We start from the raw sequence: 17,613 nt of genomic DNA, 5'->3' as shown, positions 1-17,613 counted from the left end.
AGCATTGAAATCATCCCTTTACCTCCTCAACGCACTTTGTAGCAAGTTAACAGCAACACGGGCGGTCAGTGTACCCAAGACAAGCAGGCAGCGAGGGGTGAGGAACAAGCCTGTGCGTGTGAGGCTGCTGCACTGAGGCGGGAGCGCTGAAGGGCCGCGACCAACAGCGGCCGCCTCCGGAGAGGGCCGGGCCAGGCCGCGCTGTGGCGAGACTTCGGCCGGCGGGGCGGGTACTGCCGGGAGCGGCGCGTCCGGAGCGGGCCGGCAGCGATGTGGACGTCGCTCGGCACCGACACGGAGCCGGCCGGGCCCAGGGCAGCCGGCGGCCGCTGCAGGGTTGTCGTGCTGGGCGCAGCGGCGGGGCTGTTCCTCCTCGGGTTCCTCATCGGTACAGTGCAGACGAACCCTCCTCCGGACCGGGGTCTCTCCCGGCCACGGAAGGAGGTGGCGCGGAGCCGGGCCGAGGAGGGGCCGGGTCGGGGGAAGGAGCGGGCGGGTTGCAACCGCGGGGCTTTGTGCCTGGGGTGCCCGAGGTGAGGCCGTGCTCGGCCGCCGCCACCTCCCTTCCCGGCCTTCACACCAGCAATCACCGGCCCCTTCTGGGGCTTCCAGCTCCTCCGCAGGAGAAGGGGTCTGTGCCTGTTTGAGAGGTAGGAGAAGAGGCGTTATGTGGTGAAGAGGAGACAGAAGACAGGTCCCTCGACCCTCCTGCTTGAAACCGCACCAGCCCAAACCAGAAAGGCAGAAAGGCCATATGTGGGACGGGAGGAGTGGGTGAAATAACCTTAATTTAATGTCCCACCTCCTCGTCTGCCCAACAGGCAGATCTATGGGCTGCTGCTACAAGAGGTTTTCCCTCCCTGCCTCCCCGGGTCACAGACGGATCAGGTTCAGTTTGGAGGAGGAAGGAGAACAAAAGAGCCACTTGTATTTTGAAATGCCCTTTGGTATGTACTTGGGGTTCGTGCCGTCGGGAAGCAGTGATGGAATTCCAGGGACCAGTGCATCAGGGGTGCCAGGTGGTTATGCTCTCCGCTCCCCACCAGTTCTCATTCACATTCACAACTGCTGCTGCATTCGCACTGAACGTGTCCAGTCTCTAACTTAAAAAACAGATGTCAGAAACACTTTCTAGCCAGGTGTTCCTCACGTCACTTACTCTGGTAATGCCTGCACAGTAAGGGAAGGATTCCAGAATAAGAGCCAGACAGACAAGAGAGTACGAAAGCAGTTACAAGACATCTCTTCCTTACAAAGGGCATCTGTGTTTCTGTGCATTTTTGTAAAACCTTATTACTGCAGTGCATGATATGACTGACATGACTGACAGCATTATGTTCTGGTGCTAAAGGAAGATAGATAAGTCTCCTTAGCATCTACCACAAAATAAATGATGAATAAGTCTAATATTTTATTTCCCTCAATATCTACTTAGTGAATAAGTTCTCTTACTGTGTGGGAGACTAGCACTGCCATTGGCTGTGCAGCAGGCATTAGGTCGTGGCTGCTTGTCTGAGCTCTAAGGTAAAGGCAGTTGTAAAATGCACAGTGAAAATCTTTTGGTGGTACCAAAGAGAAATGGTGTGTGTCATGGGAATATTGCTCTGGTGGTTTTACTGTTGTATTTTGGTGTGTTGTACAGGCTGGTTTGCAAAACCTGCAGAAAAGAAGACCCCTGTGAGTCCTCATGAGCACATGAAGGCGGCATTTATGGCTGAAATGAAAGCTGAAAACATCAAGCAGTTTCTTTAGTAAGCAATGTGTAGACTAATCAGTGTGAAAAAGAAAACAAAGTAATTCAACCAGGAACCAGTCCAATGCTGCCACCAGGCAGAGGATGCTGTGCAGGTTCTTAGCTGTAGGTTTTATGTTATGTGTCCCAGTGAGCTGTGATTGACAAACAGTCCATCTTAGCTTCTCTCATACACAGTGTTTTTGTTGGAAACACTCGAGGAGTTATCAGTAATCTTAGTACCTACAGTAATTAAAAATTGGCCAAGCTCTTGCTCAGCATGTGGTGAATGATGCTACACTTACATAGAGGTTCAGCCTACAAAAATGTTTATCTTACATTTGGTTTTGTGTGAAAATCACTCACTTCAAATTATGCTGTATGAGTGAACTTAAACTGGGGGGAATTAAACAGAAAATAGTGGACTACATCAATGTAAAAGAGAAGAAAATCATAGTGTTTGAGCCTTTAGTTCTTCCTACAGCTTAGGCCTTAATACCTTATTGATACTCTCTCTTCACACTTTGTCATGCTGTGACCAAATTTATGTGTTATCTGTCACCATTCCAACCTTGTACTTGCTTTGTACTCACTTTCATGAAGAAAGATGTTTCCAAGCTCTCTCCCTCTGCACAGTGAACAGCTAGAACAGACATAGTAGATATCAGGTAGACATCTGATGGTAATAAATCTAATAGTCTTAAAGCTTTAGAGTCTTTTTTAAGACCATGGTTTTCCCAGTATGTTTTTAATTTCATGTATCCTTTAAATTATGTAATTTTAAGTATATTGTTTCTTTTATTGAATCCTAGAAGCAAAGTTGTTGACATTTGTTCCTGAAAAGTCTATCAATTGAAGATGACAGTGTAGATAATTACTCAGTTTCTGTAACTTAGAAGCTTTAACTATGAGGAAGCTGATGTACTATTTGCTTATTTTAGATATCTTTTAAAAAGTTGGGATGTTTTCTTTTGGGAGAGTGTAATATTTGTTAAAAACATGTATTTATTCTAGTCAATAATAGACCAGGAGTCATAGATTCTTGATAGAAATGTACTTCCTGTGTAAAGAAGATGTTATAGTATCAGTTGTTTTAGGAGTAATAGGCAGCTTTGGGTTTGCGTTAAATCACAGCCTGATTATTTGGCATGTAGTTCTATCTTGCTACAAAAATTACTAAAACCATTTTGGTTTATAAGATTGTAGCAATCCCACTGGTTTCATTTTAAGTGCACTTGCCACAAACTATTGCAGATAAATGAGGTGGAAAGTATGTTCTCTTTACTACATAACAGTCATGCCCTGGACGATAGGAACATTGAAAACTGAAGGCTTGGGATTTTTTTTTTTTTTTTTACAGTCTTTTAACCTGTGCTTTGGCTTCTAGAAAGTTAAACATCTCTGTCGAAGGCCTGGTTTCTGCCTTCTAAACTCCCTGCCTCTATGCCAGCAGGAAGCATTGCACCTCATTTACAGTCATGCAGCCAGGTCTGTGGTAAAACATAGCAGATATTTAGTCACTGCTCAGAAATACCAGTACAGGCAGTCAACAGGTTAGAAGAAGAAATGAAGAAAAACAATATTCAGTTAAATGGGAATATAATGCAGGGGTATGTTGTTTCATAAGTCAAATTTTAAAGAAAACATGAGACTTGAACATTCCTAACTTACAAAAATCGGCCATTGGCTCTAACAATAACACGTAACTGCTCTTAGTTGAGTATGTCCTCCAGGTAATGGTACTGTCACTGTAACAGGGGCTTTTAGTAGTGTTGGTACCAGATTTTGGATTATCAGAAGAACATGGTTTTATCTGGCAGCCCTTGGCTGCTAGGGACTTTGGGTTTGGTTTGGAAAGGAAGCTGAGAGGTGACCTCATTGCTCTCTACAGCTTCCTTAGGAGGAAGATGCTGATCTCTTCTTTGTATCCAGTGAGGGGACGCATGAGAATGGTTCAAATCTTCACTAGGGGAGGTTCAGACTAGACATTAGGAAGCATTGCTTTCATGAGAGGGTGGTCAAACCCTGGAACAGGCTTCCTAAAGAGGTCTTTGATACCCCAGGCCTGTCGGTGTTTTAAGAGGCAATAGGACAATGCCCCTAAGAACATACTTTATCTTTTGGTCAGCCCTGAATTGCTCAGGCAGTTGAATTAGATGATCACTGTAGGTCCCTTCCAACCGAAATTATTCTATGCTACTCTACTCCTGTTCTGTTCTGTTCCATCGCATCCCACCTTACTCCAAGCCTAGCCTACCCTGTATCCTATCCTAAGTGTATAGTACTTTCCCAGTGCTTTGTTTGGTGGCTTTGTTCTCACTCAAACTCAAGAATTAATTTGTTTTCCCAATCTTGTATGCCTTCCTTCTCAAAGATCCAATTTCCTTCATTAACACCAGCTGGTGCGCCACGTGCTTCTGTGGCATGTTGATGGCAGAGTCATATGACAGGATGAGGACATCATGATAACAGTCTCATTCAGCTGGAGTTCCTGCAGCTCACATCAGTACTGTGCTTTCTCAATGGTCTGGGCAATCTTTTTTTCAGACAATGGGTTGCTCATTGTTTATGGTGTTTTTCACTGTTTATTATTCACGCTGCATGACTTTTAAGTCCCAAGCTGGTGAGTCTTTCTGTTCCTTCTTTCTAAGCCACTGTGAACTTTCTCTTACTTGCCAACAAGACACACTCAGAGTGAACTTTTAAATAAATCAGTATTTGTGCCAAAATTAATTAAAATAGTGGGATCCAAGGAGAATATCCACTTAATTAAATATCATAGAATATTAGAATACAAGTTGGAAGGGACCTCAAGGATCATCTGGTCCGTCCTTTCTTGGCAAAGCATGACCTGGACTGGATGTCCCAGCACCCTGTCCAACCAAACCTTAGAAGTGTCCGGGATTGGGGAATCCAGCGATTCTCTGAGGAGGTTATTCTGATGACTGAAAGTTCTCATTGGGAAAAATTTTTCTTTTGCCTCCAGCCAGAATTTCCCCAGGAGTAACTTGTGCCCATAACCCCTCGTAAAAAGAGAGTCTGCATCTGCTTTATAGCCACCCTTTAAATACTGGAACATGGTGATAAGGTCTCCCCTGAGCCTTCTATTTTCTAGGCTGAACAAGCCCAGCTCTCTCAGCCTTTCCCCATATGGCTTCCCAGTCCTTGAATAATCTTCATGGCCCTTCTCTGGACCCTCTCCAGCCCATCTGCATCTTTTTTGGGACCAAAACTGAGCACAAAAGTAGGGATCAGAGTAATGATGCACCTTTCTAAATTGAATACAAAATGATTATACTCAATTCTTTTATCACTTAACAGGGAAGGTCAGTCTCATTATGCATTGCAGTTATTGGCCTAAGGTCACCCAGAAGACAAGGAATAAAGCAAGGACAAGACCCCAGCTCTGATGTCCTCACTCTGCTCTCACTAAGCCACACTGCGAGGAAAATACAAACACCTGTGGGAGCTCAGGACAGACTGAAACATTTTACCTCAACTTATGTATGGGACAGGCAGAAGCATTTATGCAGTCCTGATTTAGCAGAGGCACATCTGGTCATCTGTAGAGGGTTTGTTTCCAGCTAGGCTAAGAGTTCTGATTATGAGCTGCAGTGCCTGATCCTGACTCATTGTTTCTTTTTCTCTAGCAATTTTACACAGGTTCCTCACCTAGCAGGAACAAAGGAGAACTTTCATCTGGCACAGCAAATACAAGCTGAATGGAAGGAGTTTGGTTTGGATTCTGTTCAGCTCGTTCATTATGATGTCTTGCTCTCTTATCCTGATGACACTAAGCCCAACTACATCTCGATAATTGATGAGCATGGAAATGAGGTACAGAAAACAGCAGTATTTGCAAGTAGAGGACGAAATCACCTTCATACATCTGGGAAGACTGGGAGGGAAAGCTGTCTACTGCTCTGCTGGTGGTGGTGGGCCTGATTTGAAGTGCACAGAAGTCAGGGGCTCCAGTTTTCTTCTATATTTTTATCTTTGTTTCATAATGTATGTGCTAGAAATAGTAATAATTGCCCTGATTCATATAGCATACTGACATATAGGGATTAAAGGAGAATTATGTAAGAGAATTGCTTTACGTAACTCAGTTGTTTTAAAATTACTCTGTTATTTAATAAGAGGAAAGCAGCCATGGTCACCATCATTATTTTCTTTGATTCATTACACAGTATTGGTAATTTTGCTGATTTCAGTTTCTTCAAGATTAGAGTTTAGGCCTTGAGGTGTACTATCCCAAGTAACATCAACTCATTACACAGCAGCTCTAGTGTGTGTAAAAGCTCCAGGGATGAGCAGAGTACAAGTGTGTTTTACCGTTATGATCTAACCTGCTCTTGTCTGCTGTACTAAGACCAAATAAGGGACCCTGTGTTTATTTCAGCAGGATTCTGTAGGAAGAGTGAGATGGGATTCGCAGGATCACACATTGAACCTGCATAGTGAAAAAGATGCCCAGTACAGTTTTGGCCACTACTCATTTAAAGTTCTAATGAGTTCTATAGAATCATAGAATCATAGAATAGTTAGAGTTGGAATGGACCTCAAGATCATCCAGTTCCAACCCCCCTGCCATGAGCAGGGACACCTCACACTAAGCCATCCCACACAAGGCTTCATCCAACCTGGCCTTGAACACTGCCAGGGATGGAGCATTCACAACCTTCCTGGGCAACCGATTCCAGTGCCTCACCACCCTAACAGGAAAGAATTTCCTCCTTATATCCAATCTAAACTTCCCCTGTTTAAGTTTTAACCCGTTACGCCTTGTCCTGTCACTACAGTTCCTGACGAAGAGTCCCTCCCCAGCATCCCTAGAGTCCTTTAAACTGCAAATGCATGTAAAATGTGCCTGAACAGACAGTACTTCTTTTTCATGTTGCTTGGTTTACTTGTTTTCTTCTTTCCCACTAGATTTTCAACACATCATTATCTGAGCCTCCCCCTCCAGGATATGAGGCTATTAGAGATGTGGTACCACCCTACAGTGCGTTTTCAGCCCAAGGAATGCCTGAGGTAACAGTAGAATAGTAATAGAAGCAGAAATAGAAACAGACAGAGAAGTAGAATTAAGAACAGAAGCAGAAATAGAATTACAGACAGAAACAGAAATAATAGAAAAGATGGAATACCATAGTGTAGTGTAGCACAGCATAGCACACAGTAGCATACAGCGATACAGAATGATGTGAAATTCCTGCTCCTGACATATTGCCAGTAGGAAAGATGTCCTAGCTCTGATGGTCTTGCAAGTTTTGCAATGGAGCAATGTTCAGATTGAGCATTCATACATACATGTTTAATTTTTTTCCCTAGTTTGAGTCAGAACTGGATTTTATTTTTACCTTTTCCTTAAAAAGTCTGGCAATAAATCTTTAATGTTGTCAGCTACTATAAGCTTATCCAGGTATTTCTGTGACTGTGCACCATCGTTTCCCACCTTAGTGAACAAATGCAACTGTTACATTTACATAGTCAAATGAACAGTCTAATTTTCAAAATGCTGCCTGCCCAAAGTTCATGCTGACAGGTGTAAACTGTACAGTGAACAGTATGCTTGAAAATGGCTTTTGCTGGTATTTCTAGCTGGTGGTAAAACTGTTTCTGTGATCTGAGCTTAACACTAATCCTTTCTATCTTGTACAGATGGTACCACCTGATGGGCTTTCTTTTATAAAGCTGGCGTGTGTAACAGGAGTTTTCTATCCTATCATCAATTAGTGGTTTCCACTAATGTTTTGCAAGATTAGAAAAGACAGGAAAGATACTGTTGTTGTCATCTGGTCCAATCTCTGATTTAAAGTTGGAACTGACTTCAAAACCTGCTAACAATGCTTTTATTCACAGAGTCCAGTATTCGAGTCCTGTATTTACTCGTTTGTTAATAAGCTGTGCAAGTCCAGTAAAGGTATTCTATATTCATAGGTATCCTGTATTCATTTGCCTTGAAACTCAAAGGCAGATGGAGAACCTGGCAGGTAGTCTGTACCCTATGATATATGAGGTTTGAGTGTTTTAAGAATTGCAGTGGGAGTTTTGGAATGTAATAAGTAAGTTCTGACTTTGTATTGTAACACAGTATTCCCAGAGAAAGACAGAATAACCTCACTGCTTTATTTGATTTGGGGAGAGCTACATAAGTGATGGGATATGGGAAACAATAAGTTTTATAAGAACTTTGTTTCTGAAAAAAGAAGCCAAACCAACCCCAACACCTAAAAGACAGATTGTCTTTTCAAAATATGATGCTTATGTTCGTCTACATTATACTTGGACAAAAGCTTCAGGTACCTAGCTGGTGCTGTTAGCGGTGACACTCTTTTAGTGTTACCAGAGAGTTGTTACTCACAAACAGTGGGCAGTTGTCTGCACCTGTACTGCAAACATCGTGTAAGCAGCTCAGCAGTGGAAATACTCAGTGTGTTCAGGGCTCTTCTGAGTTTTTGCAGGCTTGTTTACACATTTTGTGTTAAAAAACTTTCTATTAAGTACTAGAACTAAACTGTGGAGAGAGGTATTTGGGACTTACCAAGTGCAATCATCAGTCATAGGTTCTCTTTCTGCTCATTTTTAACTATTTCTGTATAAAGCCCCAAGTTCAGCAAAGGGAAAAGGCTGGAACACAGGGAAAGACTGTAGTCTCACAAGTAGGCTGCCTCCCTGGAAAGTGGGAGAAGTAGTCAAAGTTCTTCATACTAAGAAAGGCCAGGAAGGCAGCTCGCACATTTTCTAGGTGAGTGCTATAATCGGGGACTTGAGGAAATGCAGTTCAGTGCTGCTGAACTTTTACATTTTCCTGAAGCTGCTTTTTAGAAACAAGTGGAAGTGTTTTGAAGGTTAAATAATGTCAGAGTGAGATAGCAGCTACTTGCCTGCTAGGGTGAGACCCTGCAGAGATTTAGATGTAGTTCCCACTCATTTCTATGTTCTCTATATGGAAGATCAAATATATCCTCACCTGTTATACAGATAGTCAGAAAAAGTATGTTTCTTCTGTGTGATGTATTTTAACTAAATCCTAATAGAAGTTGGATGAAAAAAAGCTTTGAGAAAAAACTTCTTTTAACTGAAATATTTAGCAGAAAGCAAGCAAAGTAGCAAAGTCACATTCTGTCAGACTGCAAGTAGTAGTTTGGAACTTTAGCATCATAAATAATGGTAAAATTCTGCTCTTCGCTTCCTTTTTAATTGACTGCAGAAGTACTCCCATCTAGTTAATGACGGTCACAAGTCAGAGGTGTGCTTGAGATCTCTAACTATGCTAAAAGAGCCCAGATGAGACATTTGATGAATCCACACTATATTCTCAAAGCTTGTATTATGGTAGAAAACTGTTGCAATGTTCTAATGAGAAATTTATCACATTGATATAGTTCTTAGTCCTGTTAATCAAACTTGAAGAATTTTTAGAGATGCTAAAATAATTTAATGAAGGAAGCCTGATTTACTAGGTAATATATCAAGTATTGCCAGAATCTTCAAATAAATACCTTTTAATGTGGTTTCAGAAATCTAGAGATTATTATGAATTATTCTGCAACACTGGGAAAAAGGCTATGAATACAGATTATATACTTTATGTCAGATTTAGTTATGAGAGCTTCTGCTAAAGATCATAACAGTTCTTTTCTTAATGTGATGGCATCTACTTAATCAAAGACATCATTTAAAAGCCCTGTGAAGTGTGAACAGGTATTCATGATAAAATGTTACTTTCATGTTAACTTGCTTTGCATTTCATTGTAGAACAAGGACCCTGAATGTGGACCCTGCTGGTTCCTATTAATAGTTATAATTACCATTCTGCAATTATATAAGCCAAACTACTGAAACGGACATTTTTTGTATTTGTCCTGAAAATACAGCAGCCTACAAATGTAGGTATTCTGTACAAGATATTCTAAAGAAATTATGTTAAAATGAAGGATGAAATTCCCCTTCTGCTTAATATAAATAGACTGGAAGAACTCTTGACTTTGGTCAAGATTTTACCCAAAGGCAAAACTACTCCAAAAATTCAGAAAAGCCTCCCCAAGTATAATCCCTGTTTATGACTTACTTATTCTTTGAATAGAGAGGACCAGAGTCTTACTAGGTGTGAAACCATTTGCCTTATTTAAATACAGCCCCCTTTATTTAATGAATTTATCCTGAGTTCTTTTTTGCTAAATTTAAAAAGAAATTGCAGCTGAGCAGATTAGTGATGAAACCAGTACAGTCAAAATGATTGTACCACAGTCTTATCAGGACATAGTTCATGCTGTTATGTGAGACCAGCTGAATGTCTAGTGAGCAATTTTTATCAGTATGAGAGATTAAGCCTTATATCTTTTTGAAATTAAATTTAGAATCTCTCTGGAGGTGTATGGTAATATGGAGAAAGGCACTAAGGAATAGTTTCCTATGTCCTAATTTTATTCTAGATGTCTAGTTTAGGCATCTTCCCTAAATCAGTCTTTGAGGCTTTTTATAGGCATTTACTGTAAAATAGTCTTTTACATATAATCAATGCGAGTTATATCTAGAGGGCCTAAAAGAGGTGTTTAAAACAGGTTTTGGATGAATTCCCCTGGAAAGGGTGAGTTCTCAGAGAACTTCCCAGCTCTTCACTGGCTATGGAGTGCACTACAGGACCTTCTTAGACAATGCACACAACTTTAGGTAGCTGACATGAAGGAAGATGAATCCTGCAGCAAATATTGAATAACATGGTTCAAATACAATCATAAAGAATATTTTATTCATATGCAAGATGTATGTATTTTCACAGTCAACCACCTTTATCTTCTGCTGTATTGAGTAAGAATTAAGTCGTAAGAATTTCATAGGATATTGGCATCATTCAGTCTACTCATAAAATACAGTTGATATTTACTGTGGTGCTAGGGTCCAAAATACCTCCAGCTGTCTGAGACTGACTACAGCTTAAGCTGACTAAGAAAAGTAAATGCCGTATTCTGAGCACACGACATTCTTCATTGTGGACAAGGTCTGGCAGCTTTGTGTGATAGAAGTCTAAGTTCATCAGAAGTCACTTGCCTACCATTGTCTCACGATCAGAAAAATATTCATACTGGAACCAGTCCCAGAGCTCATTCTTCCCAGCTTGTTCTCTTACTAGATCACACGCTCCTTGTGGCAGCTCACTGACATTCTCGTTTCAAATTCTACCTCTTTTTATCAGGGTGAGTTAGTATATGTGAATTATGGCCGCACCGAGGACTTCTTTAAGCTAGAGCGTGAAATGGGAATTAACTGTACAGGAAAGATTGTCATTGCCAGATATGGGAAGATCTTCAGAGGAAATAAGGTAATGTGTCTGGACAGAACTGTTACGTGTGCAGTCCTTCAGTCATTTTCAGGAGACTGAAATACCTACCTAAACTGTTCTGGAGATTTTTGTGTGAGTTTTCGTGGAGGTGTGTTCAAAGATGATTTTTTAGTAGAAGATATAAAATCTATATTTGCTATGTATATAATATGTTTATAAGAGAAAAGTACATAAGTTGGAAAACATATTGTTATATTCATGTTCACACTATAAATTCTTTCAAAATATTACTAATGTTCTTTGGTAGTACTCTAATTCTGAACTAGCCCATTCTTCCCTATTGGTTCAGCTGTGCTTAAAATGGCTATACTGTGTTTCTTTGTAATGGTTTGTGTACATCAGGCAGAGACTGTAACTATAGGGATATTATTATAAATTCTGTATTTATAATGTCCCTATTATATAAATATTTTTAAACAATAGATTTCTGTAGATATCCATGATCTGACAGGAAAGGACCTAATCGTGTCCGTACTTCAGGCATACAGTCAAGTTATTTCTGTAGTAGGGATATAAGAAAACAGTCTATTTTAAGTGTGTTTGACTTCTATACAAAAATTAGTTTGACCCTAATTTGGGCAGGACTGTAATTTCTATTTGTTAGTTACCAAAGGGTATCAAACACTAAATCTCCTCACTGAAATGTTATATTGTATCATAGAATCATAGAATAATTAGGGTTGGAAAACACCTTAAGATCATCTAGTTCCATCCCCCCTGCTGTGGGCAGGGATGCCTCACACTAGACTATGTTGCTGAAGGTTCTGGCCATCCTGGCCTTGAACACGGCCAGGGATGGAGCATTTACCACTTCTCTGGGCAACCTGTTCCAGTGTCTCACCACCCTCACAGTAAAGAACTTCCTCCTTATATCCAACCTGAACTTCAGATTAAGTTTAAACCCATTACCCCTTGTCATATTACTATAGTCCCTGATGAAGAGTCCCTCTCTGGCATCCTTATATGCTGTTGACTAATCTGTGAACTATTAAGTGGGTAACTTACTGCTTTACATACATACCATTTCCACTAGTGAAAAGTGACATGTAACTCATATTCTGTGTCAGATAATATTTTCACTAAACTATTTACTTCTCTTCAAGATACCATCTGAATGGAAAAGACTTAAAAATTGAAGAAGACATTGCTGTCTATGAATCTTTTCTTAAAATGAAATACAAACACCTCAGAGTTACTAATATCTAGAGGGGCAGTTGTCCTGCATTTTGGAGATCACGTGCCCTCTTTGACAAAAAGGGGTGGCAAGTTTATTGTTGTGATAGTATTTCTAATGATTGTTTATATACTGAAGAATTTGAAAGCCTGTATAAAATTGGTAGAACTGTCATTTTCTGACTTCCTAATAGTGTGCAAGAATAGGATAGCAGATGAAGGCAAGTACTGTATTTCCTAAAAAAGCTGTGATATTTTTGGATTAAAGTACCCAAATTTAAAACTGTTGAGGATTAGTTGTCAGTCACTATACGTCACCATCACATCTAGTAGCAAAACAGATTGGGATGTCAGAATGTCATATGTGTTCTCTCATTCTTTACCAACTAGTATTATGCAATAAAAAAGTTGCATGAGAACACTTTTTAAGATGAAAACAGTGTGCAGGTCAGTCCTTCTGCTATAATAAGCATAAGATGCACACTCTTTGGAGTTAGTCTTGTTCACAACCAAAGACAGTTTCAATAGTAATAATCTTGGAATCATAGAAGAGTTAGGGTTGGAAAGGACCTCAAGATCATCTAGTTCCAACCCCCCTGCCGTGGGCAGTGACACCTCACACTAAACCATCCCTCACAAGGCTTCATCCAACCTGGCCTTGAACACTGCCAGGGATGGAGCACTCACAACCTCCCTGGGCAACTGTGTACACTGTACACTGAGATACATTCAGGAGATCATTAAGGTAAATAATGTAAATAACAAGTACTACTAACTTAAAGATAAGGTTGCATCAATGTGATACAGGTTTTTTTCCATCCATGATGTGTACATCTCAGTAGCCAGTTGACTGTATTGATCTGGATGACCCAATACAAACTCATTTTATATAGTAATACTCTGAAAAATGTGTTCCTTGCCACTCCAGATACCTCCTAACTAGAAAACCTCTTACTTTCATATGGAACCTGATATCTGCATATATATATTCAGGAAATGTTATGGTATGAGACAGTTATGGGCCATTTACTTAGCCTAAGCATTGTAAAAGGCCCTGAGGAATGATTGTAATTTATACTAATTTCTTTTGCCCTCCCTGAACTCTGGTGTCAAGCTATAAAGGACTGAATAGGGACCGGAGATGTACTTTGCAGGTGAAGAATGCTGAATTGGCAGGTGCCAAGGGAGTTATTCTGTACTCTGACCCTGCTGACTACTGCGCCCCAGGAACAGATCCCTATCCAAATGGCTGGAACCTTCCAGGTGGAGGAGCCCAGCGTGGAAATATATTAAACCTGAATGGGGCAGGGGATCCTCTGACACCAGGTTATCCTGCAAAAGGTGAGTGATGCTAGACAAGTCATGTTCTGAGGGTCTGGTTTCAGGAAAGGGAGGAGGAAGGCAGTGGGGATTGCAAGTGTTTCCCTTACAACAAAACACATATTTTCTTGATCCTTCTGCTGCTCAAAAGAGGCAGATTTGGGCTTCACATCAGTAGGCCACTTCTGTAAACGATGCAGGAGGGAAAGTGAGGGAGATTTTAAGGGAGCCACACAGTGCAGTGCTGGGCTGCTTAACTTCATAGACATACCAAAATTAGCCCAGAGATCATGACACAAGTATTCAACAGCTGAAGCCATAGTTCTTTCCTTCTGCTTTTCATCAGTAAATCAGCAAGGAGTCAGCTTGCACAGCCCACCAGTTTATTTTCTTTTGCAGTTCTCCTTTCTGCAGGATTTGAGCTGCTTTCCCTCCACAGGAGCCCCTGCTGGCAACGCTGAGATCTTTCACGCCAGGACTCATGTCATATGGTTGCTGCTGCAGCCGGTTCTAAATGCATGACTGCAGACAGAATGGGAGAACCTTTGTTAGTGTCTCTCTGAAAACATGTTGCTAAAGCATAAACAATGAAATCACTAAAGAAATGTCAGCCTGAATTTGAGGAAAGTGAGATGATTATCCCTGACTGCAGTGTTAGGACTGTGCTGTGAACTGTACAGAGTCCTTCTGAGAGCTGTAAATATGAAAAGATCTTTCTTTTGCTTTCAGAATACACCTTCCGATTAGACAAAGCCAGTGGTGTAGGTCTCCCAAAAATTCCAGTTCATCCCATTGGCTATGATGATGCTGAGATACTACTGCGGTAAGTGTGTGGGAATAAGAGACATGAGGAATTTTAAGGAGCTTTTTGGAATTTGTGAGAGTACTTGAAAAGAAAGGGGAAAGACTTTGGTGCTGTGCTTCTACTGTAGCTGTTGAAATTGTATATGTTTGTCGTTTGGTTCTCTGTAAGAGGTAAACATGTCTGCTACTACATATCAGGTACCTGGGGAGTGATCTGGAAGGGATCATTTGTTATGTCATGATCAGTCAAGTATACTGGAGATATAAAGCTCCTCTCAGTTTGAATAAAGGTAAAACATTTTGAGGGTGGTGTGATACCTGTCTTGTGAAAAAGACCGCAAGTGAAGTCAGTCATTTGTCCAAATACTTGCATGTTTGATGGGACAGTATCTGTACTGTCCTCTGTTAAATGAAAACGTGTGCTTTCTAACATCAGGTGTATTACATTGCATAAAAATTAAATGATGCTAGTAAACTAATACAAGGAAACTGAGGAAAGTCTGGAGTATTATAGGGGATTTAATAGACATCTGTGTTTAAGTGCATCTACTAAACTTGCAAGAAGACAGGCTACCAGTTTGTCAGAGGACAGCGTTAAAATTCATAATTACCTAAACTAATAAAATATGTTCTGTGAACAAACTAAGATGTGGTTGAGTTGGCAAGTGTATCTGTCCTGGGTTCAGCTGTAACAGTTATTTTTCTCATTCTTAGTAGCTGGTGCAGTGCTATGTTTTCGAGTTTAGTCTTGAGAACAATGCTGACAACACACTAGTGTTTTAGTTGTTGCTAAGTAGTGCTTACTCTGATCAAGGGCTTGTCAGTCTTGTGCTCTGCCAGTGAGGAGGGGTACAAGAAGCTGGGAGGAAGCAGAGACAGGACACCTGACACAGACTAGCCAAAGGAGTATTCCATACCACAGCATGTCATGCCCAGTATATAAACTGGGGAGAGTTACCCAGAAGGAGCCAATCAGTGCTTGGGTCGGGATGGGTGTGAGTCAGTAGGTGGGGAGCAATTGTATTGTGCATCACTTGTCTCTCTTGGGCTTTATTGCCCTCTTTTTTTTCCCTATTATTGTTATTTTTGTTGTTATCATTATTTTTGTTACATACTGAAGTGTTCTGTGAAATAAATCTTGACCAGAATCTTCATTTACAGTAAAGGATATATTTTCATTTATAATAAATGTATTTTGCCTAATAAGAAACAGAACATCCAGCATACTTTAAAATATTTTTAAACGTTTCTCACAAGTTCATGTCAAAAATATAAATCCTTTAGAACAGGTGAATAAGTACAGGCAATTGAAAGCCACTGAATTACTCCATTTCCAGTTGTGTTAAATGAGAAAAAACATCTCAATTTTGACAATGGAACAAGAAAAGGTGACTTGGACTGATTGTATTTTTCCAGTTTCAGACATCTTTGAAACATGTCAGCTTTGTCTCTATGCTACCAGATTAAACAGTGCTCAGGGACAGGCACTGGACAACTGCCTGTGTTGTTAAACTGTTAAAATGGTCCAAGTTACTCCCTGCTAATTCAAATGCAAATGAAGCTCAAGGCAGTAGAAAGTTCCAGGGACCATTTACAAGAGGCAGTTTGTATGCAAAACCAACAGTGTTTTCCAGGATAGCTCTAGGGTATTCCAAGGTAATCTCAGTGCCCAGTACTATTCCTCTGTGTAAATTTACTAGTATTAATGTAGCTGAAAAGATAGATTATTTTCCTATGGAAGCTTGTAGCATAAGACAAAGACCATCACTGTGGACTCTGAGTGCATGGGACCTAACAAGGTGCAGCTCATGGTTCCTCATTTGTCTTTGGTGTTATTGTAAGATGTCTGAAACTAATAATGATTTTTTTTTCATAATAGTAATATGGGAGGATATGCCCCACCACATAGTAGCTGGAAAGGAAATCTGAATGTATCATACAACGTTGGTCCTGGTTTCACAGCAAATTACTCTACAAGGTCAGTTTTGTTTCCTAAGGAAAGTGTGCTTCGGATCAGGAAAAAACAAGTTGAGCAATAGAATTTGACCAAAGGTAAAGAGGTTGGGGTTGTTTTGTCTGATTATGTTTGATTATGACCATTTCCTAGGCTGAAATGCACTCAGTGCGATGCCTCAATAGATTGATGTCTCGATTGGATGGATATGACAGAATTGCTTTAATATCCAGCTAGGCTTGACCTAGTTTCATTTGAAAAGCCTTTGACAAACTATTTGATGAGACTGATAAATTTTTTGAGAGCTACATTTGTTTGTTGTCCTTTTAAATTCATGTGGGTCCAGCTTCTGGCCTTACCTGTTGCCTTACCTACATATTGCCTTATGTAAACCTAGAAGTCAAGTTTTGCAGAAAAAAGCAGCTTTACCTACAATGTCATTTTTGTATTGCTTCATATTGTTCTAAAACTGATTCAGTAATTACAGTTTAGGACTAAAGTCCACGTGTTTCAATATTGACTGAGCTATTATACTGACTTCATACGAACCGTTTGATCTTTTCCCTATGTCTTAGTTATACCACATGAAAAAGCCTTTCTGAAAAATACACAAAGACCCTTGAGGATGAATTGTTGCACCTCCGGCTGTGCTGCAGATAAGCAAAGTTTCTTGATGCAACTCAGTTTGTCTGATTTTCTGCTGACTAAGGTGCCACATCAGTATTGACTGTGCTGGAGTCAGTTTGGATTTACACCAACCTCTAGATGGTTAAAACTATTTACCTTTATAACGTTAGATGGTTTTCATTTCTCATTCACTCTTCCGCATTTAAAATGTAGCGGCTAGCAAAATATCTTTGCTTTGGAGTTCTGAGCCTGTTACCCAATCTTGCCATGAGTACATAGCTTGCAAGGGCTAAATGCTGTTCTCAATTGCACAAGTATAAATCCAGAAAAAAAATAGACTGAAATGTTTTCAGATTTACTTTGGCTTAATGGAGGGTAAAATGCTCCCATTACGATTTATATTGTACACTTTTGAAAGATGTTGGGATGTTTTGTGGTCTAATCTGGTGGATTTTCTCTTCTTTTTTTTTTTTTCCTAATACACTAGAAAGGTGAAAATGCACATTCATAGCAACAATGAAGTAAGAAGGATTTACAATGTGATCGGTGTCATCAGAGGCACAGTGGAACCAGGTAAAGTCATTTGTCATCAGTGTAATATGAGCGTGCGGTGACCTTTTACATGCACTTTATAGTTACAAGGGAGAAATGAGG

The 17,613-nt window shown here is 40.4% G+C and overlaps 1 protein-coding gene across 3 annotated transcripts in view; it reads left to right on the top strand.

The window, feature by feature from the left end:
* Nucleotides 1-226: 226 nt before the first annotated feature.
* The window catches only part of LOC136014057 (putative N-acetylated-alpha-linked acidic dipeptidase), a 31,978-nt gene continuing 14,591 nt past the window's right edge, over nt 227-17,613 (top strand). For all 3 annotated transcript variants that reach the window (XR_010612496.1, XM_065678792.1, XM_065678791.1), the window contains exons 1-9: nt 227-388; nt 1,643-1,751; nt 5,383-5,569; nt 6,665-6,766; nt 10,935-11,060; nt 13,409-13,595; nt 14,304-14,397; nt 16,258-16,356; nt 17,447-17,532. Coding sequence is in view for 2 of the 3 variants with exons in the window: in XM_065678792.1 (XP_065534864.1) it covers nt 271-388; nt 1,643-1,751; nt 5,383-5,569; nt 6,665-6,766; nt 10,935-11,060; nt 13,409-13,595; nt 14,304-14,397; nt 16,258-16,356; nt 17,447-17,532 (1,108 nt within the window). In the remaining variant the exon portion in view is untranslated. The remainder of the gene's footprint in view (nt 389-1,642; nt 1,752-5,382; nt 5,570-6,664; nt 6,767-10,934; nt 11,061-13,408; nt 13,596-14,303; nt 14,398-16,257; nt 16,357-17,446; nt 17,533-17,613) is intronic.

The sequence above is a fragment of the Lathamus discolor genome, chromosome 4 (assembly GCF_037157495.1).
Source record: "Lathamus discolor isolate bLatDis1 chromosome 4, bLatDis1.hap1, whole genome shotgun sequence".
NCBI lineage: Eukaryota > Metazoa > Chordata > Aves > Psittaciformes > Psittacidae > Lathamus > Lathamus discolor.
The sequence above is the reverse complement of the archived record's forward strand: the minus strand, read 5'-3'. Positions and strand labels throughout refer to the sequence as shown.